General features: G+C 34.5%; 1 protein-coding gene across 2 annotated transcripts in view; it reads left to right on the forward strand.

The window, feature by feature from the left end:
- The window catches only part of LOC121386321, a 105,809-nt gene extending 84,419 nt beyond the window's left edge, over window positions 1–21,390 (forward strand). For both annotated transcript variants that reach the window (XM_041517189.1, XM_041517188.1), the window contains 3 exons: window positions 8,190–8,282; window positions 13,687–13,816; window positions 19,175–21,390. In XM_041517189.1, the coding sequence (XP_041373123.1) occupies window positions 8,190–8,282; window positions 13,687–13,816; window positions 19,175–19,400 (449 nt within the window). In that variant the 3' untranslated portion in view covers window positions 19,401–21,390. The remainder of the gene's footprint in view (window positions 1–8,189; window positions 8,283–13,686; window positions 13,817–19,174) is intronic.
- The last annotated feature ends 2,349 nt before the right edge of the window (window positions 21,391–23,739 follow it).

The raw sequence follows: 23,739 nt of genomic DNA on the forward strand, positions 1-23,739 counted from the left end.
CAAAAATGGTTAAATTTGTTTTATATTGGTATTCTAACTTTTAACCTGAAAACACATTTTAAACAATTCAATATTTTACTAGTTATGAAAACTTATTGGTTATTTGCGTTGCGTGTGTTACATGCAAAATAGTGTTACTGGTGTATTGTTTTTCAAATAAACCTGTTATATGAAGAGAAAAAAAAGAGGTGGTAAATCTTAAGACAGTTATCTGTCAAATGACTATATACTAATCCATTTTGGTATTAATTAACCCTTATCCTGCCGCATTCTTTTTGCTAAATTTAAAGAATTTTCACCTGTTCTACATTTCTAGTAATTTTATTAAAATCCATATACATAACAAACTTCTTAAAGGAATATTCCCTTCCTTTCCTATCTGTATTTTAATATGAAATTACACCCATATATACCATAATGATCCACCTACATAATGATAGCATTTTGTAGATGGTTATTTTATTTATGTTACCATGGCAACAGCTGCAAATTCCAATATACAATTTTTTCATTAATAATTAAAAAACTACTATTTTTCTTTTAATTTAAGTGTATGCTGTGATTTATTAAGCACAGTGATTGATTTAAGGAAAAAATTAAATAGACTGCCATTTTTGTTTCAGAATAATAGGGTGCAATGCACATACTGTCATCAATGCTTTTTTGTAAATTATGAAGATAATGTCCAACATCAACTATTATACATTTTTAGTAATATTATTAAAATCAGTTGACATTTCAGCATGAAATTACACACATATATACTAAGAATATCCACTTACGTAACGCTAACATTTTATAGTCAGTCATATTATTTGTTACCATGGCATAAAATGCTGCAAATTTCAGTATACCATATTTTCATTAATAATTATGAAAACTTTAATTAAAAACTAATATTTTACTTTTAATTTAAGTCTATGCTGTGATGTATTAACCATACTGCTTGATGTAAAGAAAAAATTAAGTCAACAACCGCGGGTTTTTTCTGAAAAATAGGTTCAGATGCGCATTCGGCTATCAACACATTTTTTGTAAATTATGAACATAATTTCCAACATTAACTATTATACATTTCTGGTAATATTAAAATCAGTTGACATTTCGGCATGAAATTACACACATATATACTAAGAATATTCACCTACATAACGCTAACATTTTATAGTCAGTTATATTATTTATGTTACCATGGCAACAGCTGTGACTTTCAATATACCATTTTTTATTAATAATTATGAAAACTTTAATTTAAAACTAATATTTTGCTTTTAATTTAAGTCTATGGTGTAATCTATTAACCATACTACTCGATTTAGAAAAAGAATTAAGTAGACAGCCAATTTTGTTTTTGAATAATAGGGTCAAATGCACATACTACTATCAACGCATTTTTGTAACTTGTGGACATTGTGTCCAATATTACCTAGACACTAAAAATATGTATACTATCTCTATAACTTTATATATCTTTGTCAAATGACACAAGATTTTAAAAAAGGTATATGCCCTTTCACTTCCTATCATTTTCAAATGAACATTATTAATTCTGTTACCATGGTAACCAATGCAAAAAGAGGAACCGTTTCCCATATGAAATGTTTTAAATGAATTTATTTAAATACAAATCACTGTATAATGATGTAATAATAACCTCCCAGTTGTTTACAAGAGAAGGGTGAAAATTGTGAATTCTGTTGTCAAGGTAACCAATGCAAAACAGAAAGAAAAAAAAAAAATAATAATAATTTTCAAGGACTGAGAAAAAACAACAATGTATAGTGACATAATTGTACTATGCCTGTAGAAAAGATATATGAAGCTTATTAATTCTGTCACCATGGTAACCAGTTCAAAACTATATGTTACCATGGTACCCAGATCAAAACTGTTACCATGGTAACCAGTGCAAACTATTGGTTACCATGGTAACGTATGTAAAACTGGAAACTATTTGCTGTGTGCATGCAACTTTTGGGTCATAAGGTCAAAAGTAAAGGACACCAGTAATCAATAATTTGAGGGTACTTGAAAACTCCAGATCATAACTGCCACTACTAGGTGGTTATGGGGTTTGGAATCTTTTTAAATTGGACACTGCATTTCATGTACAAACTTTAAGCAGCAGCTATCTTACTCTAATCGTTCTAAAAATTATTAAAATGTATCCATTAATTCCCAAGATTTTAGGGTACATAATTTTACCCTTCATACCCTCTGGCAGAAACCCTGGACACTAATATTAGAATAATAGAAATAGTAAATAGGATTTTATGCATTTCAGTAATTTATTGTGACACAAGATACTTGCAATAGTGCTTCACACGGTCACAATTGTAAAAAATGTTTTAAACCCAATGAAACAAACATCAACATGTGAGCCCTAATTAAAATTTAATATGTACCGTATACATAATGTGTATCCAGTGTTAAACACTTATGCATGATACAAAATAGATCTAAACGGTCACCTGAGTAAATTGCTGACCACAACTACCAAACACATGGAGTGCGGAGCACCCATTTTCCTAGGGGGATTAAAATGACCAAATTCATGGTTTTGGGTTTTTCATGGGTGAAAGCAACTACCAAATAAATTTGATTGAAATGGTCTAGTATTTTTGAAAACATAATAGTTTAAATGCATTTGTCTATATGATAGATGGTTTAATGAATTTGTCTCCTACCTGTGGGGGGGGGGGGGGGGGGGGGGGGGACATGACATTAACGAAATTCACAAAATTGATATTTGTATGGTATTCCTGGACACGACAATTGGCTTAATTTCCCCCTATTTGTGCCCCACCCTTAGGAGAGGGGTAGAATGACCATATTCAAAAGGAAATGGGTCACGGATATGCAATTTCTATATAACTATTGTGAACTCCATCTCCACCTATGGGACATTCACAAGTTATATACACTGGTCATCTATTTGCCTTTATATATTATTTGAATACTATCCAGGTATAGCATTTCGGGCAAATGAGCTGCCCTAAAACCTTTTCAACATGTATTTCCATAATTTTACTCTGACACAATATTAGTTGTAATCCATGTAAAAATATGTAGTGATTCATTTGCAACCCTATATAGCTGTTCAGGGCTGTAACTAGGATTTAAACAATGAACCAATGAGCATGGAAGGTGCAAGACACCATTTTGCAGTCATTTCAGGGAGGTTACGTACTTAAAACATCAGTATCAATAAACTATTTTTCTATTATTTTAACAACAACAACCCCCCCCCCCCCCCCCCCCCCCCAATGCATTCCTCCCACACCAGGGGTGGGATGCAGCCCAGTGGTAAAGTGCAGTTGGTTTGGGATGGATTCCCATCGGTGGGCTCACTGGGCTATTTCTCGTTCCAGCCAGTGCTCCATGACTGGTATATCAAAGGCTGTGGTATGTACTATCCTGTCTTTGGGATGGTGTATATAAAAGATGCCTTGCTACTAATGGAAAAATGTAGTTTTTTTTTTTTTCTCTAAGACTACTAGTATCAAAATTACCAAATGTTTGACATCTAATAGCCATGATTAATAAATCAGTGTGCTCTAATGGTGTCGTTAAATAAAAAATAAAACACACACACACCATTGCCTCTACCCATTAGCTGAGACCCTGCTGTTTGGCAGTAAAGCTAATATGAATAATTGTTATCCAGATTCAGGGATTTTCGTTCAGCTCTGGCAGAAATCTGCCTGCATCCCCAACAAAAATGAGAGCCCGTACTTGGCCTATGCCATTTAATTTGGGGGGGGGGGGGGGGGGGGGGGGGCATGACTGGAGAGGAAGGTCAGAATGTGTTTATGTGTGGCACAAAATGTAGTTGGAACTGATTAAAAAATAATTGAGAAGTCAAAAACGTGAAACGTTTATGTGTAATGCACAGTAGTCCGAGCGGACGTAGAAAATGTGCTCCATACCGCAATAGGTCACTTGAGATGTCACACAAGTAAATGTTTAAAACATTATTATCGGAATCATGAATTTATATTTGTGCAACTTCTTCTGACGTGTTTATTGACAGAGTGAAAGAAGAAGAAATCACTGGCATTTGGTCCCGCGAAGTATTATATCTGGGTCAAGTGTCGATAATATAGGCCAACTACACTTTGAAGTTTTTGCGATTTTTCTTTGATATTTTTATCAACAATATAGGATCGTTTTATGATTTGTGATTATTACATCCAGAATACAACATTTTATTTGCATTAAATAATTTGTTTAACGATTTTTGAGAAAAAAACAATGTTTCGGGTCGTTGCCTACACAACAGTGTCCGCCCTGCTAAAAGGTACGTGGAATGGTTTTTTTTTTAATTGTTATTTAAAAAAAATTAGTTATCACCGTATTTAAAAAAAAAAAAAAGTGATTACTTACATGTACACTGAATCTATTGCAAACCATTATCCTACTGTAATTTCACATTTTATATAGGTCCATATAGTTACTGCACGATTTTTTGGGGGTGTTGCGTAACACGAAAAAGGACTGTGTCGATGTTCTAAAAAACGGACGATAACTGTTGCATGGAAAAAAAAAATTGGACCTTGCGGTGAGGGTGTGTATACCCCCCGACGCATCCACACCAATTGGTACCGTACAGGCCTGATGTACTAATCATAAGCGTATGGGATCCCGTTTTGTTTTGTAGGGGTGGGAGAGGGAGAAGGGCAGGCTAATTTGTGCCCAAATTAAATGAAAATACCACCAAGTAAAAAACAACATTTATTAGTTTTGGCGTTACTGCCAACCAGCTATATATAATATAGGGTTTCAAACGAAGCACTACACAATTTTACATGGATTTAATTACAACTAGTATTGTAGGAGAAATGTTGGAAATACTAGTACTTGATGACAAGGTTTCAGGCCAGCTCAATTTGCCCGAATGTCTCTGTCGTATTCGCTCGAATTTTAGATTTTGGTACTAATAAATTTATCAAAATACAATAGATCCAACAGTGCAACACAACTACAGTTTACCTCATGATGATTAATTTATCTTTATAACATTTGCAGATGTGTGTGCAGGGAATGGGTCGACCCCCCACCCCCACCCCCTTTTCGGTCCCTGCTTAAGCAGATTAAAAAAACAAAAGCAAATTCAATACATATTCTGGCGGAGCATTACAGAAATCCCCTATAAACTTCGCTCTTCAAACACCCCTACCTAAAATCCCAACACACATGCCCGATTTTTTAAAAATTGTCATCCACCATACAACATTACAAAACATTCACTGCTTATATACGCTTATTCATAAAAAGCCATGCATGGCGCCCCCCCCCCCCCTACACACACGCACACACACAATCCTTGGAACCGCGACTGGTACAGTATAGTACATGCTTTAATTTATTTCAATAATAAAAACAAAAAACCAGTGGCGCCACATCGTTATGTGTGACACGAGAATGTTTTGTGATTGGTTATTGAAAATAATGTAGGTCAAGGTATTCTCCAGACTACTTCAGCAAATATTCGTAACCTATCGTTTGTAATTCATTTAAAAAAAATTAGAACAAATATATATCCACTCAGTAGTGATTAATACCAATGTGAATGTTGAACAGGAAAAACTGGCAGAAAAACAACACAACAAAACAACGACGAACACCGAGCACGTGTACTACTGCTGTAAAATTGTATGGCGGGAAATGTGCTGTCACATGACGCTTTTCGATGACTGTTTATGCCGTCGGATTACAATTGTTTGATTGTGTTTGTACCTTTTTTTAGGCATTAAAAGTGATACTTGTTCTATTTTAATGCAACTGTCAGAATGTAGTTCATATATAATAATATATTATAACTTTGTAGAGATAAAAGAAACCGCTACCAAAAAAACAAGAAACAATAACAAACAATAGCACGCGCCATTTGACGGGTCATTTTTGTTTTAAAAAAACATAAGATGTACAACAGCAATTTAGCAGATATTTGGATATGTCATTCTAAGACAATTTATTGACATTTTCTTACTTTGTTTTTGACCAAAATGTCAACAATTAATTTAGAAAACGATTTTTAAATGAAAACAATGCAAAGTGACGTCATTGTGATGACGCTTGACGTGTATACACGTCAACGGCAGGAAACGGGTTAACTAACAACATTTTAAGCAAAAAACAAACTTAACTATTTTGTTGTGTTTTGTTTTGTTGCAGGTGTTGCATTTTCAAATAGTGGCACATACAAAATTATCTCACTGTTCATGATTTGTTTATTCTTTAACATAAATATACATATCCAAAATATTAAAAAAAAAAACTTTTTTAATTTATAAGATGAATTTTAATTTTTGCATCCCAGGATGAGTTTGCATGGAATAAGCCTCATGTTCATTGTAATTATTTAGACTGGTTTTTAATACTCGGGGATGAAGTGGTCACTGCAGATCCTATTGCATTGTGACGGTCCTTTCCATTAGGCACGGGTTCGGTTTAAAAACCGTTTCCATCTAAACCCTGTGATTGTCGGTTTGACTAAAGTTCAGAAAAACTGCAGCTTTGATACATTCAAAGATTGAAAAATGGTTTACCATATTTTACATTTGAAAACTATCTCCAAAAGAATATTCTATCCGTACAATTCAATTCACTGGAATAACATGTTCGCGTTTAAAAAGAAAACGTGTTCCAAATCAAATGTGTGGAAAGGTCAGGTCAGGTGTGAAAGGCTGTGCACAATAATGCTTTCATAGTATGCTGCGTAGTACATCACAGGGTCATGTGACTTAGCTTGAGGAGTTGAGAGGTTTTATTGTGAATATATTAAAAACGGGTAATTTTTTTGGAATTTCTTTTATTGATACTTCATATATATTGTAAAAGGTATACATAGATACCAAACAATAGTGAAATATGTTTTCAATATGCCAGGACCTTTAATTCAGATCAACATAAATACCAATACACAAAAAGATGGTTGCAGGTGTTATGCACGAGGGTAATGTAGTATCTTGTCAAGATAGTTCTGTCCAAGTTTGGGTATTTTATTCATGAATGTATGTTTTAATCAAATAATAGAAAACTTTAACAATATTAATAAATACAATGTAGACAAAACCACATAATAATATGTAGTTTTGTATTTATTACATACCCTAAATTGGAATTTTGTTTCCAAATAATAGTTAAAAAATTGTAACACTGCTAGCTAATGATGGTATTTTTCAATTTACACAACTAGGTCAGCTGTGTTACTACGCGGACTGATGAACCACCAATATTACACATAGGAATATAGTTCTATTTAAACAATAAATAGAAATAAGAAAGAATAAGTGAAAAGTTACTTATAATTTTAATGATATTATTTGAAATGCCTTTTAAAAACAATGTAATAGCTAAAATTCACAAACAATATAATATTTAATTTGCTCGTAACACGTCACAAAACCTTCAGAGCGCCAGTTTTATCAACGAAGAAAAATGTCAAGAATTGTTCACACAATGGCTGTCGTCATCGGTGTGTTTTCTTTTATTGATGTTCATGGAATTACTCGTTGCTGAAAAGTTGAAGTTTATATTAAATGTGCCTCCATAAATCATCGCTCCACTAAATAATCCGGTTGTCAGTTCATCCAAGTTTTCTACGTGAGGAGACGGTGCATGCGACGTCATTGTTGCTAATCGTGGATTTGTGAAGTTTGAATCTCTAGATATTTTAAGTGACCAGGATGTATTATTTCTTTCCTGTAAGGATGTCACACATTTCTTTTTGCATGTGAACAGATGCCACTGCATAATTATTAATGCTGTTGACATTTTTGTGGCCTGACAGTTGACAGATTGTTGTTGGATTAACACCCATGTGCACCAGCTGTGTGCATAAAGTTTTCCTGGCTCTGTGATTTGGGTTTTTTACCCACAAGACCAGCATTTTTCATTCCACAAAATAGCATTTTAAACATGCATAACAGTTAACTGCTTTAATAGGCTATTCAAACCAAGCCACTAAGGGCATTCCCGCTAACCATGTGCTATAAATTGTAGCGTTGAATACGGCATTGTTCCGGCAGTTCAGTTTTAATACGGAAAAGTGTATTTCATTTTTGTATTCAGGACTGTATTTATATAGTAAGATTTAATGGGTATGTAATAAAAAAAATTTAGTATTAAAATAAAATTGCATGTTTATGATTTTGCTGGTTTCTGTACTATTTCCTATTTTGCAGAGATCTGCCAGGTAGAATGTGAAAATGATGGCACTTTGAATACAAGTGATTGCTCATGTTATTGTCCAGAAGGCTGGTCTGGAGATAAGTGTGGTATGTCTATTCTAGGAAGAACTATTGTTCTATTTTTCTGAATTTCTACAATGTTTAGAGAAATTATAATTTAGCATTTTTTCTTTGTTTCTTCTTTCTTAGGTTTAGGTGTTTTTTATATATATATATAATTACCTGGAGATTACGTTTTGGTGGCCTCAATTGCAAATATATAGATGAAGGCTCAAGGGATCTATATGGTGATTTGTTTCGTACATCATCGTGCATAAATATTTCACTTTTTCGACTTCTTCTTCGAAACTATATGACCGATTCCAGCTAAATTTGGGGCCTGAGGTCAGGGCCTAAAAAATTGAAAATTAAAGTTACATTCTCTGGTTACCATATTATAACATCATCTACAAATATGAAATACAAGCTCAAATGCACTTTTAAAAAAGTTGTGCGTGTTCGCTATGAACGGATATCGTCAAACGTATACGCTTGATTCGTTGCCTGTGCCGCCATAGCTCGGCAAAGCACAAACGACAGCCTGTTGTCAGTTTCAGTTAACATGTGCGTTTGCCGATTTCAAATTGTAGGGTTCGTCTCAAAAAATTAAAAGAGAAATCTTGCGCTGTACGAAGAACGTTTGGTTGAGGATACGGTACTAGAGTCTTTGGTTAAAACCGGTTTGATCTTGACAACGTATTATCGACAATCGTACCTTCCTATTTCAGAATTAATATTTTATAAAGTGTTAGTAGAACTTTCAAAGTTTAGTTTGTATACTAGTAACACGTTAATCATGTATATATTTTTAAAATAGAAATTGAAATTTTCACTTCTTAATTTTACGTTTTAAAATCAACAAATTCAAATAAATATTTCTTTTGGAAAGGGTAAAGTTGGGGGGGGGGGGGGGTTTTAACGACATCAGAGATAAAGCATATTGATTTAATAATCATCCGACCCCATACAACTGTAAATAAAATGTGTTGAGTGCGTCGTTAAATAAAACATATCCTATCCTTCCTTCCATCTGCTGTTGGATGTCTAACATTTGGTAATTTTGACATATAATCTTAGAGAGGAATCGGGTGCATGTGCAGGGGGAGGGTATTGGATGTTGAAACCCTTACTTGCCCAAGCTTAAAAAAAGAATTGAAATGTATTTTCTGGGGGAGCATGGCCCCATATAAACTTCGTTCAACACAGTCTATAACCCCAACCCCGCTGAAATCACTGCACATGCACCTTGGAACCCCGCTACATTTTTTTAGCAAGGGATCATTTATATGTACCATCCCACAGACAGGATATCACATACCATGGTCTTTTATATACCTGCCGATGGGGATCAATCCTGTACTGACTGTGCATTAAAACCCCCCACCTTTTTAGGTCTAAGTAATGAATTAAAATAACATATAGTCTTTAAAAATGTTACGTAAATCGAACACAGTACCCTATTTCTCTACCCCTAGAGCGTTACATAATTAGTAACACCCCCTTACATGTAATGCGTATGCCAAAAGCTGGCCACTGTCAAAATTTCAAGACAAATCCCCCACCCACCGACCCCTGGAAAGGCGTTGTACCATACCTCTATGGATATAAATATGTTTTTAGCGATATGAGACGACCCCTCAATCAAGACAGTTAAATTTGTTGAAAAATTGCAAAATATCACGTGATCTCTTGTTGGGGAATTCTATACTTGTGATAAGCCAATGAATACCGAGATCGGTACGAGCCCGTCAAAAGTGTCCCACTTTCAAAATACTGGCTTTGTTTTTGACCTGGATAAGCCAGCATAGTGAAACCAATGCGGAGTGCGGCGTCATATATGCACCCAAACGTAATTGGATTTTCTGTTCTATATGCTTGAATAATAAAAAATATTCCGGATACTGCCGCTTTAAGCCAATTAAAACAAATGAAAAACTTCTCTACTTCCAGAAATGCTATAACCGAAAAAAGTTTCATTAATGTATATGAAGAGTGGATGGGGAAAAACTATCAAAGTCATATTTTACCGTTTTAGAGAAATATTGATTTTAAAGGTTGATGCTGCTTGAATGTGTTCACCTTCAATCCTCATGGGATCCTCATGCTCATGGGTACGAGAAGTTAGAGGAGGAGGTAAAGAACATGAGAACGAATCTGAAACAGGCACCAGTAGACAGAGATTCACTTTCTAAAAGTGGTGGTGAGTTGGCCGCTACGGCTGAGATTGAAGGCACATCAGTCTTTCTAACACTGCGAAAAACAGCAAAAGAAAAAGAGATCTTAGCAAAGAAAACTGATGAATCACAGCTGTAGTAAAGTCCCTTAAACACTGTTAGTTACTGGTAATAAAGCATAACTTATAAGTTGTTATTTTCACTGTGATGAGTTGTTAAAAACTGAGAAATGGATGTGGAAAAGTCAGATTTTTATATATTTTTTATTCCTCTATGAACCATGCATCAGCTCCTCAGGAAAAGAATAGATCTCTGAAAATGCTGAGAAAAGAGGAGGATTATCAACAAAGTTTGACGGATCTTGGACAGCTGTGGGAAGTCTTGGATGACGTCATCCAGAAACTTAAGGCATTTGTGTGCAGTCTATATGCCTCAATAGGAACAACGGGAGGGGTGTGTGTATTAGGTCATCATCTCTCCCACTCTACAAACACTTCCTCCAACAGCATACTAGATGTACCCACTATCAGGCTGCAATTTGGTGCAGGTCACTTGAAGCAAACCCAGAAGTCCCACCGCCAACAAGTCATGGATCATCAATAAAGAGCTATCCTTATTACCCATATGGGCAGAGAGAAGAGGGGAAAGAAAAGTGATGTTTCCCTAGGGAAAGAAAAAACCTCATTTCTTCCCCTAGATATGTTTTGATGTCATAAACAGTGCTTCACAATAGGCGGTTAATTGTGTAAGAATAGTTTCCATGGTGGAAGTCATGTCAACAACTAACTTACGTTATCAGCAATACGTACGTCACAGCTGTGACGCAACACTGCCTCTTAATTGTCCTCAACTTTTAAACTTATTTTCAACAACAGTATCGTTCAAAAATCTTTCATAAAATGATAAATATTAAAAATGGGTAATAAATGGAATATCCAACTTGCTACTTGGCAATACTGTTTATCTGGCACGAGTGAATTGATGTTGTTTTTCCCGAGCCTTTGGCATTGCCTCATAGCTCGTTGAGTATTTTCTAATTCACATGCAATGGATGACCATTCTACCAGCATCAAGAGCTGTAATTGAGCTGATGAAATGCAATGACAGCAATGACTGCCAATGCGTCACAAATGGTTTTAAATGTGTTGCAAGCAAAATTGACAACCAGATAACGAACGAATATGAATCTGAGGACCCGGCACTTATTGCTGGAGAAAGTGGCAATGGCTTGTTTGAATTGTTAAATTACTGTGTTGCAAAATGTCTATGGCCTGAATGTGTTATTCCTGTGACATAATGGAGTTAAAATATGCCACCAACTTCATTTCTGGTTACAAGTTTATTCCACCAAAGTGATCAACATGTATATATCGTTTCAATCGTATCTTGATATACAAATCAGGTTAACTTTCAACGGTCTAACTTCTAAGGAGATAAATAGTAATGTACCAGACTATTGTTTAAATTATATTTTCCTAAATATATTGAAAACTGCCTGGGTATCTCAGAATGGGTTTGCCGTTGAAAGCACCTAAATATTTGATATGTATCCTGAGATATAAATTTTTAAAGTTTTGTCACCATAAATTGCATTTTTGCCCCAAAGGGACGGGACGTAGCCTTGTGGTCAAGTGAGATCGATCCGTGTCGGTGGGCCCATTGACTGGTATATCAAATGCCATGGTATGTACTACCCTGTCTGTGGGAGGGTACATATAAAAGATCCCTAGCTACTAATGGAAAAATGTTGCTAGTTTCTTCTCTGAGATTATATGTAAAAATTACCAAATAGCTGATAAATCAGTGTGCTCTAATGGTGTCATTAAACAAAAGAACCTTTAACATTTTGTTCCAAAACAAATTAAATGTCCATTTGCCCTAAAATGTCTGTTGCCGTAACCGTTGAGAACATTTTTTAATAAATTTTATTTAACAAATTTAACACTTTTTATCAGGAACATTAAACCCCCATGATTTTACTATCCAATAGCCAATGATTAATGTGCTCTAGTTGTGTTGTGACACAAAACAAACTTTTAACACTTTTTATCAGGAACATTAAAAACCCATGATTTTACTATCCAATAGCCGATGATTAATGTGCTCTGGTTGTGTTGTGACACAAAACAAACTTTAACACTTGTTTTTTCCTGTTTGTAACTAATTACGGTGTGAATTGAACATTTCACTGTAAAAGATTACAAGCTGTGCCCCAAAATGTCTGTAACCTCAGCAGCCATTATTCAAATCAGTTAGGCACAAATGGTAGGTACACTAAATAAAATTAATTTATTGGGAATAGATTGTACTTGTAGGTGGGAGCATTTGGCAACGTATATGTTAATTAGATGATTATAAAGTGTTTAGGTTTTGGTTTTATTTTCTACTTACTAGTGCAAATGTATGGTACACACAGAAGTAGGGCTAGTAGATTTTTGACTATGGCTAGTGAATTTTGAACCTTTTAATTTCACAATTTTACCATTTCCCAGAGTACTAGGTCCATACGTGTGGAAAGACTTGTCGTCTACAATCATGTACACCAAAACAGAATTATATACACCTGAAAATTAATTGAGCCCCACCTAAATTGTATTGCAGGCAAAAAGGTACTAGGAACTAACAATATGTGCAGATAGTTTAAATCTGATTTTGAGAATTTTTACATATTCTTTATCTACTGGGTATTTACCAAGATGGCATGAATATATTACTTAGAGAAGCACGTCATTTATATTTTCAGTTTCCGTCTTTTCCCCTAAACATGTTAAATATTGATGTGACGACAGTGTCATTTGCTGTGAACCTTTTTCAATATCCTCTGCATACACACACAACATTACTTTGTGTGTTTTGTATCCACGAAACATTCACAATTACTTGCGAAGTATAAGCTACATGGTCAAAACTAGTTGGTGCTACATTTGTAAATTAATTTCCAGGTGTACGTACAGCTCTTCAATAATAACAATTTATTTCTTATTTTTAAAACAAAATGTCTTCAAAATAATGATCATCAAGTGAAAATAAAAGAATATGTAACTGAGCAATACAACATACTTTGATGATCATAAGCTAGTGCAAAAGTATAATTCCATCATGAAAAGCTCAATAGTTTTGGTCATATATGGTATAGTGATTGCAGGATAACATTTCGCAACTGATACTGATAGTCCACATGGTCCAGAGTGTACACGATGTGTGTCTGGTGGTTTAGCTGGAGGTGTTATAGATGTCATTGTTATCTTTGATAACTGATTGTTTTTATGTATTTTCAGAATTGTTTGTTGGTGAGGAGAATGAGACACAGCATTTGGCTGATGGTGTAGATGGAGCTATTATAGCATTGATTATCATCGCTATGTTAGTTCTTGCTACTATGTTGGGAGCTTTGGGCTATTATAAGAGGTAACACATTCATTTATCAATAGTAAATGTCAAACCATTAAAATAGTGATTCTGCCAAATCATGTCCTTCCCTGGGCCTCCCCTTCAATCCAAGCAAAGGTTAGGTCTAAATGAAGTTGTGGTTAAGCCATCGGACTTAAGGCTGGTAGGTACTGAGTTTGCAGCCTGGTACCGGCTCCCGTCCAGAGTGAGTTTTAATGACTCATTGGTTAGGTGTAAGACTACTATACCCTCTTCTCGCTCACTAACAATTAACCCACTGTCTTGGACAGACAGCCCAGATAGTTGAGGTGTGTGCCCAGGAAAGAGTGCTTGAACCTTAATTGGATATAAGCACAAAAATAAGTTGAAAAAGAAGGTCTGCAATATCTGTGGTATACGGTCAAGCAATATTTTTCGTAATTTAAATGGTCTGTCTACATGCAAGTCTTGAAGACAGTGTAGAAATGGTTATGTGCAAAGTGCATTTTACATCAGATAAATCACTTTTAAGACTCACCCTCTCAGATTGGATTGAAATTCACAACACTTCAAGCAGTCAGTAAAAAAACAAAATGTCCAAACCATAATTTTACATTTCTGTCTCAACTAGAGGTCATTGATAAAGGTCATTGAACTTTGAACTTAATTGTTAGTGGTACTATCCATTTTTAAAAGCCTGTAACATTTTTACTAATTGAGGTGGATAAAAAATTTTTTTTAAATGCTTACCAGTTTTAAAGGTTTCGAATAAACAAATAATTTTACTGATATATGTCAGACATTTGAAAGTCTACCCCCAGAAAGTTACAGAAAATGTGACCCCAAAATACATGTATATTGTCACCAATTTTAATAATTATTTTTCTTTAATTTACTGAATATACCTAGTATGTTGAAGAAGATTAATTATCTGAAAATTTCAACCAGAGTAAACCGTAATGGCCAAAATCAGTTTAGCATACTAATTAAATATCCAGTAGATTGATTTCAACTTATTTGTGTGCTTATATCCAATTAAGGTTCAAGCATGCTGTACTGGGCACACACCTTAGCTATCTGGACTGTCTGTCCAGGACAGTGGGTTAGTTGGTTATAGTGGTTAGTGAGACAGAAGAGGGTGTAGTGGTCTTACACCTACCCACTGAGCCGTAATTAAGAACTCGCTCTGGTTTAGAGCCGGTACCGGGATGCAAACCCTGTACCTACCAGCCTGTAGTCCAATGGGTTAACCACTGCACCACCGAGGCCAGTTATCCAGTATAAAAGTAAGTTCAAGAAAGAAATGTTAATTAGCATCATGATGGACATATTAGATAACTGATGAACAGCCGGACTTCAACATTACATGTATATAGCACAAAACAAACGAGCAATGCTGTATATAGGATTATTTGTAATTTGGAAAATGTTTGTTAATAAAATTTATTTCAACCTTGATCTTTAATAGTAGCACTAATACTGTCAAAAATTAAATGCATTGGGTAAATAAATAGATGATACAAATAATTAGGTATTTCTATGTCAGACAGACAGACAGATGCCATTCATTCATTCACTTAATTATTTATATAATCTATTCATTTTAATTTATCCAACTTTTGTGGATGGTATTAGAGGGCATAAATACTTGTACCCACAATAAGAAAAAGATAAATTTATCCCAAATTTTGCAATTATATAGTGTGGCTTAATTGGGGATTTTTTCATTTTCAATTCATTGATACAGTAATCATACAGGTGGTTATAAAACTACTTTCTCATCAGTTATCCAAATTTAAGAATAGCGTAATACATTTGGTTCCAGAAACTGATTACCCTCCTCCCTTCCCCACCCCAACAAAAATAATATAGTTCCAGATGGTTAGTAAATTAAAAGGAGACGTTAACGAACATAATACTGGATGATGTGTTTCAAATGTTAAACATTTTCTAGAGACAGTAACTTTATCACAATGTAAAATTATTGTAGAAACAACAGCTGTAGCATAATTTATGTTAGACCTACATGGTTAATTAAAAACATTATGTTATTTAGGTTAAAATTTGCAGTTTAAAGGGACATTCCGGAGTTTGCTACATTGTAAGATGTTTCCGACTAATAAAATATTTCTACGATTAAACTTACATATTAAATATATTTTCTTGTTTAGAATGTCAGTGTCTGTATATTCAATGTGTTCCTGGTCGTCTTAATGTTTCTAAGAAACACAAACTGGATTTTGTCTTCAAATAATTTTGTACGTACGAAAAAACTATATTTTAGGAAATAAAATGAAATTTAACCTAATACAAATATTAGAATGATCAGAAACACGTTTAATATACAGCCACTAATATTTTATGCAGAAAAATGTATTTGATATGTAATTACAATCGTTAAAAAGTTTCCGGTAGTCAATGACATTTTACATATTGCAGAAAACTCGGGAATGTCCCTTTAAGGTTTGCTTTCCATTAATTAACCCAAGCGGAAATGTGTTTTTCCATATCTGTGTTTTCACAAACGGATTACTATACAAAATTTGATTTACTGGTAGTAGAAATGTAGTTTTAAATTCGCTAGTACATGTAAATACTTTGCATTAATTATGCTGTCACAGAGCTGAGAAACTTGTAAGTGAAAAATTGTTTATCAATCAACTGTTTTCAGTGTGCTGATTGGGAAAAGGTACCCTGTGTATGCGTTGTATCAATAAATGAATCAATGGAAAGTGGGCCTTATATATAGAACATGGATGTGATACATTTATATGTGTGTATATTTATAGGCTTGGGCAAATCCAGGTCGAATTTGGTGCCTTGCATTTTCTATGGCCATTTTGGTCACTGAACACTAATCCGGTGGAATTTATGCTGCCACGTTTTATAACTGGAACTGTAATTTATTCAAAATGGCAGGCAAATTTTGTTATTTGTCATGAATGTTTCAGTTTTAGAGCATGTATCCCATGTAATATATCATTATATGGGTTTTTGTGAATGTAACGGACGAATATGGATCTTTTAATAGCTTGGACTTCATCCAGAAGCTCTTTCTGCATTTAGCACTAAATAGAAACATGTATTTTCTCTTTGAGGCTTTTTTTTAGCTGTATGGACACACACGCACTGATTCATGTGCTCAACACATTTAATACCAAAACATGCTTTTGAAATTAAAGACAGAATCCTATGAACCATGCTGTTTTATCTGCACAGTGGCGAGAGAGAAAAAAAAGCTCAGCATATTCGCTGATCCGAAGACTATCAATAGGTTTACAAATATCAACCAAAATTGAAAACTGCATGCATGGTGGCTACCTAATCGGCAGAATGCTTTATGTATGCAGTGGACCAGTAAAAAGGATTCAAGCAACTAGAAAGGGCAGTACAAGTGAAATTATGGCGTAAGAAGTCTATTTGATGGATAATAAAAATGTTTACCTCAAGACAGAAAAAGCAGTGGTTAAACAAGTAATGGCCGACTATGAAAGAGTTCAGAAAATGAAGAAGTATGAGAATAGTTCAAACCAAAGTCAGAGAATTATTTTAAAATGTCACTGACTGATTAATAATGCATACAGTATCTGAACTTAAAAAAAAAGTTAGAATCTGAAAATGATATTTCAAAAACTGCCTTTAATAATATAATGAAATTTGTACACCTACCGTGCCCAAGAGCTTGCATAGAAAGAAAATACACCAACAACAAAAACAAATATTGGTAGAGAAGAACCAGCAAAAACTGCACCTAGAAGATGTACATGTAAATGAATTTTGCCAAAGAGCTTCATATGTACATGATTTACTAAATACCTTATTGTAATTTATGAATCCATAAATGAAATCAATCTTAAAATTATCTGTTAACGTAAATATCCAAGCATACTTTAAATTTGCCTCCGAGTAACATAACATAACAAATATGGCTACCCAGACAATATAAAGCTCACAAGTTACAGCATGGCCTATTTTTAGCTATATAGTCTGTTTCAAAATTATCATTGATTGTCCTATATTTCTAACGAACACTATGTGTGCTCATTTACACAGTTAATAACGACAACTTTTGTTGAATAATGATCATAAATTTTGACCATGACTTTTTTTATATTGTCAAATTTCCTGAAACAGACTATAGCAGGAAGTGTTTGTTGTCTAGAACTTACAAAAAGTGGGATCCATTATCTGTTGTTTCTGAGAACATTAGCGACAACAGTGTTTTTTAATGTTTGCTGTGCAGATTTATGTGCCGTCATGCAGGCCAGTAAATACACTAAAAATGCGCTATATTACTTCAGTTTAAAAAAAAAATTAACACGTTTATTGTTCCATTGTCTGTGAAACAAATATTTTTAAAGAAAGATTTTAATTTTAAAATATAACACAAATGCTTAGGTGCGCAGACTTAGGTGCTACCAGTGTACATTCTAACAGTTCAGGCTTAGGTGCCACCAGTGTACATTTTAACAGTTCAGACTTAGGTGCCACCAGTGTACATTCTAACAGTTCTGACTTAGGTGCCACCAGTGTATACATGCAAACAGTTCAGACTTAGGTGCCACCAGTGTACATTCTAACAGTTCAGACTTAGGTGCCACCAGTGTACATTCTAACAGTTCAGACTTAGGTGCCACCAGTGTACATTCTAACAGTTCAGACTTAGGTGCCACCAGTGTACATTCTAACAGTTCAGACTTAGGTGCCACCAGTGTACATTCTAACAGTTCAGACTTAGGTGCCAACAGTGTACAGTCTAACAGTTCAGACTTAGGTGCCACCCGTGTACATTCAAACAGTTCAGACCCTTCATGGACTCACTGATTGGGTTCTTAGTAAATCTTCAAATTGTACATCTGTGGCAGAATTATTTTAGCTCATTATAATATAATTTGTCAATTTTTTGCTGCCTATTCTTTTATGATACTTTGTTCACATATTTTTTTCATATGCAAGTTAAAGGAACGGAATGTGCAAGAATGGAAGGTGTACTGTTGCATTATATTGACCATGGCATGTTGCTAACACAATCTCAATAGTGAAATTCCATGATAACCTGTAGAAAAAGTGATATTTTTAGTGAAAAGGGCAGGAAATACCTCTATATGAAGTCTATGCTATCTGAAAGTGTCGTTTAATTTTTTTTCTCACTCAGGAAAAACCCATATAGGGTATATTGATATTTTACATGGGTTATAGGATCTAAAAGCTAAAAAAAACCCAGGAAATCTGATGAAATTTGAATTTGCGTTCAGTGACCAAAATGGCCGTAGAAATGACAAGGCTGTTGGTGTAGGAGCTGAATGGAGCGAGGGTGAGGGTGGTGTGCAGCTTACTTAATTAGCTTTTGTTACAGTGGAATAAATGATTAACAATGATGATTATTTCCCTTGACAGGCGAAAGTCTACGAAAGAAACCATTGATGATGTTGATTTTGTGAGCAGCCAAGAGCAGACTGACAACCCAGTCTTCTCCAGTAATGAAACTGACACAATTGATGAGGTTGAAATAGCGAACTTGGGAGTTTCAGTAAGAGAAGAAGACCTGGAGTCGGTGAACAGGTCGGTTATAACAGATACTGATGAGCCCAGTGATGTGGGCAGGATGGGTCGAAAGAAGTAGAATGATAGGAGCATGATGGTTGAAGTACAAACCTCCGAACAGGCTGACCCAAACCATACAAGATGTAAAGAAAAACTCATGAATGAGTCCGATGCAGTAGTTTGGATTAAAAAACCATCACCAGGAACATTAGTTATTGACAAAGCTCTCTCTGACTCTCATGACCAGGCTCTCATGACCAACATTGTGTTGTTTTTGCAAGTCTTTTTGCAATTGCAAAGTTTTATTGAGGCGGTCCACCGTCCTGTAACATTGAACACAAAAGGGCCAGGTCGTCGGTAGCTAAAGAGAAGTGTGACATTTTAAATACAGGAAACGTCAGAAGACACTAAGTGTGACATTTTAACTGCAGCAGCATTTGGAGGATAATAATTAAGTGACATTTTAAGTGGAGCATCATTTAGAGGACATAAATGTGATATTTTAAATAGAGCATTATTTCGACAAAAAGTATGACATTTTAACTACAGAAATAAGATAATTAGTGACATTTTAAGTAGAGCTTTCAGAGGACTATAAATGTGGTATTGTAAGTAGAACATTTGAGGATATCAGATGTAACCTAAGTAGGGCATAATCTTGAGAACAATAAACATGAACTAGATGCAATAAAAGTGAGAGGTTCAACATTTTAAGTACAGCATTACAAAGATGAACAGGTTTTACATTGTAAAGAATACATTACAGTTTTTTAATTTACATATTTGGTTTAACTGTGAATGTTTTTCCAGTTTTAAAGCTACATGATTGGCCTTCTTGGATAATTTTCCAAGTATCACATTGGCTAGTTCTGCATTTCGAAACAGTTTTATTTTGTTTATTCAATTCTTTTTAGATTTTGAGCCTTATACAATTTATAATTTAATGTTTTCGTAATATCTTATTCATTTTTCCACTTCTGGCCCATTTGGATATTTCTAGCTCCAACCAGTGCACCTCGACTGGTATATCAACGGCTATGGGATGGTGCATGTAAAATTTTCCTTGCTACCGATGGAAAAATGTAGCAGGTTTCCTCTCTAAGACTATATGTCAAAAACTACCACATTTGACATCCTATATAGCCAATGATTAATATATCAATGTGCTCCAGTAGTGTCATTAAACAAAACAAACTAACTTGTTTTCACTTTTGAGTAAAATAGGTTTATGAAGATGTGTGTATACATGAAATATGTGTATTATTAGGGTTATATGTAGTATCAAAGAGTGTTTTATCATTAGTAGTTTTATTGTTGGCCATTTCAGTTAAGATTAGACATTGTTTTCTCCTTTTAAAATTCCATGTTTTATTAAATTTTCGGGATTTTAAATTTTGTTTAATCAACTTCATTTCTTGAGACGTTGTTTCTTCACACTTGTATCTGACATTACTGTTAAAATATGACTGTGATGCTAAACTAAATGGAATATTCACTTTCCTATGTTTTGGGTGACATGAGAAGGTTAAGTAACTTCTTTTTATCAACAGAATTACCGTAAATGTTAGTCGATATAATTCTCTTATTTAAGCTACATAAGTACATCTTAGAAGGGTAATTGTGTGTGATTAATTTTCATTGTAAATTTGATAGAAGGATGTAATTAAGTTCATTATAAAATGTATGTACATCGACTATATATGGATGTCCAAATGATAAAGTTGTCATCAAAAAATCGTTGAAAAGGTAAAAACAACTTGAAAATCATTTCCATGTTTATATTCCATATTGTGATATAATAACTGCTCTAAGTATCCAATAAATAAAGTAGTGGCATAAGTTGGTACCATATATTAGTAACTGTACGAATAGACAGCATCTGGTTTAGGCAGAGTTTTATAGGCTAATAGATGTACAGTAGCTGGACGGGACTTTGAAATCATGGTGTCTGTGTGTGTGTGTGTGCGCACGCGCATGTCTGTGTGTGTGTGTGCGCACGCGCGTGTCTGTGTGTGTGTGCGCGCACGCGCGTGTCTGTGTGTGTGTCTGTCTGTCTGTGTGTGTGCACGTGCGTGTGTGTGTGCGCACGCGTGTGTATATGTGTGTGTGTGTGTGTGTGTGTGTGTCTGCGTCTGTGTCTGTGTGTGTGCATATACAAGGAATAACTGGTTACTGTCATAAGATATCGGCTTTATCCTGCGAAGGTTAGAATGGCGAATGCAGCGAGGCTCTACTAAGCTGTATTCGCGATTCGACCTGAGCAGGATAAAGCTGATATCTTGTGACAGTAACCAGTTATTTCTTTTATCCTGCAATTCTACAGGAATAGTCGAAAAACATTGTTTATTCCATTTTTGTGTACGCAAATCGAGTATCATCAACCTAGCAAGGCTTTTGCCGTATGGCGTCATACAAGATATATGATGTCATTCTTTGTAAGACACTCTTAAAACAGTGACCAGTTATTTCTTTTATCCTGCAATCCTACAGGAATATTCGGAAACTAATTATTTATTCCAGTTTTGTGTACGCAAATCAAGCACCGTCAACCTAGTAAGGCTTTTGCCGCATGACGTCATATAAGATGCATGTCGTCATTATTTGCAACAGGCTATAATTCTGTCACATTTAAAAAGCGTTTCTAAACTCTAATTCATAAATAAATATACGAGTTTTGTATTGTTATCGCAAAACTAAAAGTTATTTGTATTTACTGCACTTCAACAAATGATTTAACGAGTATGTTTATTGAAAAGCTACTCTGAAATATTAGAGTCGAGTCTGGCTTATGTCACGTGACCTATATTTTTGGTCAGTGACTGAAAATATAGAGATTTATCTAGTCATCATATTTTGCCAATGTATACAGTGATTGCTGGATAAAAACATTTATTTAGTCAATATATCTTGCTAATGGCAATACACACATATATATATATATATATATATTTATCCTGCAACCATGGTTTCTATTGACAGAATATGATGATGGATAAAGCAAAGTCATATCCGTATAGTAGCAGGATTATCGTCGCATGCATAGCTACATGTACATTACAAAATCACTCATTTGACCTCTAGGTCATCATACAATGTAGCCAAAATAACACAAATAAAAGCTTTTCCCCTAAACATTTTATGGTCTGCAGGATAAAGATAATAACTAGTTAATGACGTCGGATAAAGATAATAACTAGTTAATGACGTCGGATAAAGATAATAACTAGTTAATGACATCGGATAAAGATAATAACTAGTTAATGACATCGGATAAAGATAATAACTAGTTAATGACATTGGATAAAGATAATAACTAGTTAATGACGTCGGATAAAGATAATAACTAGTTAATGACATCGGATATCGGTTTTATCCAGTTCAGGTCAAATGAGAAATTCTGCTCAGCACAGGCTTCCCATTCTTACCTTCACAGGATAAAGCCGATATCCGACGTCATTAACTAGTTATTCACTTTCTATGTTTGGTCACTGATCAAAAACGTAGCTTGTTTGGTGCTTATTTTACACTAATTAAGATGAGCAGTTGTTCAAAGTTACTCATTCTTTTATTTCCAGTTGATGGTTTTGATTGTTTTTAAAAAGTTTTTGAGAATAAATGTTATTTTAAATATAAGAAATAGATTGTTGTTATTTAAAAAATATTGTGTTTTTGTGTACATTTATAAATACACATGTATTGTAGGCAACAAGGTATTCAACACAAATTGAACTGGTACTCTAAAAAAAAAAGGTAAAGTAGTGAAATAAAACCGTTAATTTAATTATGTAGAATTGGAGGATATTCTACCCTTCACAGGATAAAGCTGATATCTTAAGACAGTAAGTTATTCTATATTATGTATTGGGTAGCCACAAAATGATAACCCAACTGAATATAGAAGTATTTTAAAAGTATGGGCACAGGAACTGGTATTTTACACCCCTTCTGCCAGAAAGAATTTGTTTGGAATGGTGCTATGGAATTGAATGCAACCACAGTCAGTGGGGGGGGGGGGGGGGGGGGGGGGATGAGGCTCCCCAGAAAGAAAAAGTTAGGGTTAAGAAAATCGTACAGTAATGATAAGAGTCATTAATTTTATCAAAAGGTTAACTTGAAAAATAAAATCTGCAGAAAAATGTGCGTATGGTGCCTTATACCTGTTTTACCCTCTGGCAGAAACCCTGCTTACAGTATGGATATTTGGCACCTTCAGTGAAAAGTTTAGGCCCATACAGGTAGGTAAAATATTGCTAAAATAACAACAGATTCAAAATTGTACGTAAAAAAAAGTCAAAAAAAAATCATGCCAAATGATACATTTGTAAGTGGCCCACAAAAAAAAACAATAACCCTATTGAATATGGAATTGTCTAAAAGGTATGGGGACTAATTTTAATATTTCACACCCATTACTAAAT

The sequence above is a fragment of the Gigantopelta aegis genome, chromosome 12 (assembly GCF_016097555.1).
Source record: "Gigantopelta aegis isolate Gae_Host chromosome 12, Gae_host_genome, whole genome shotgun sequence".
NCBI classification, from domain to species: Eukaryota; Metazoa; Mollusca; class Gastropoda; order Neomphalida; family Peltospiridae; genus Gigantopelta; species Gigantopelta aegis.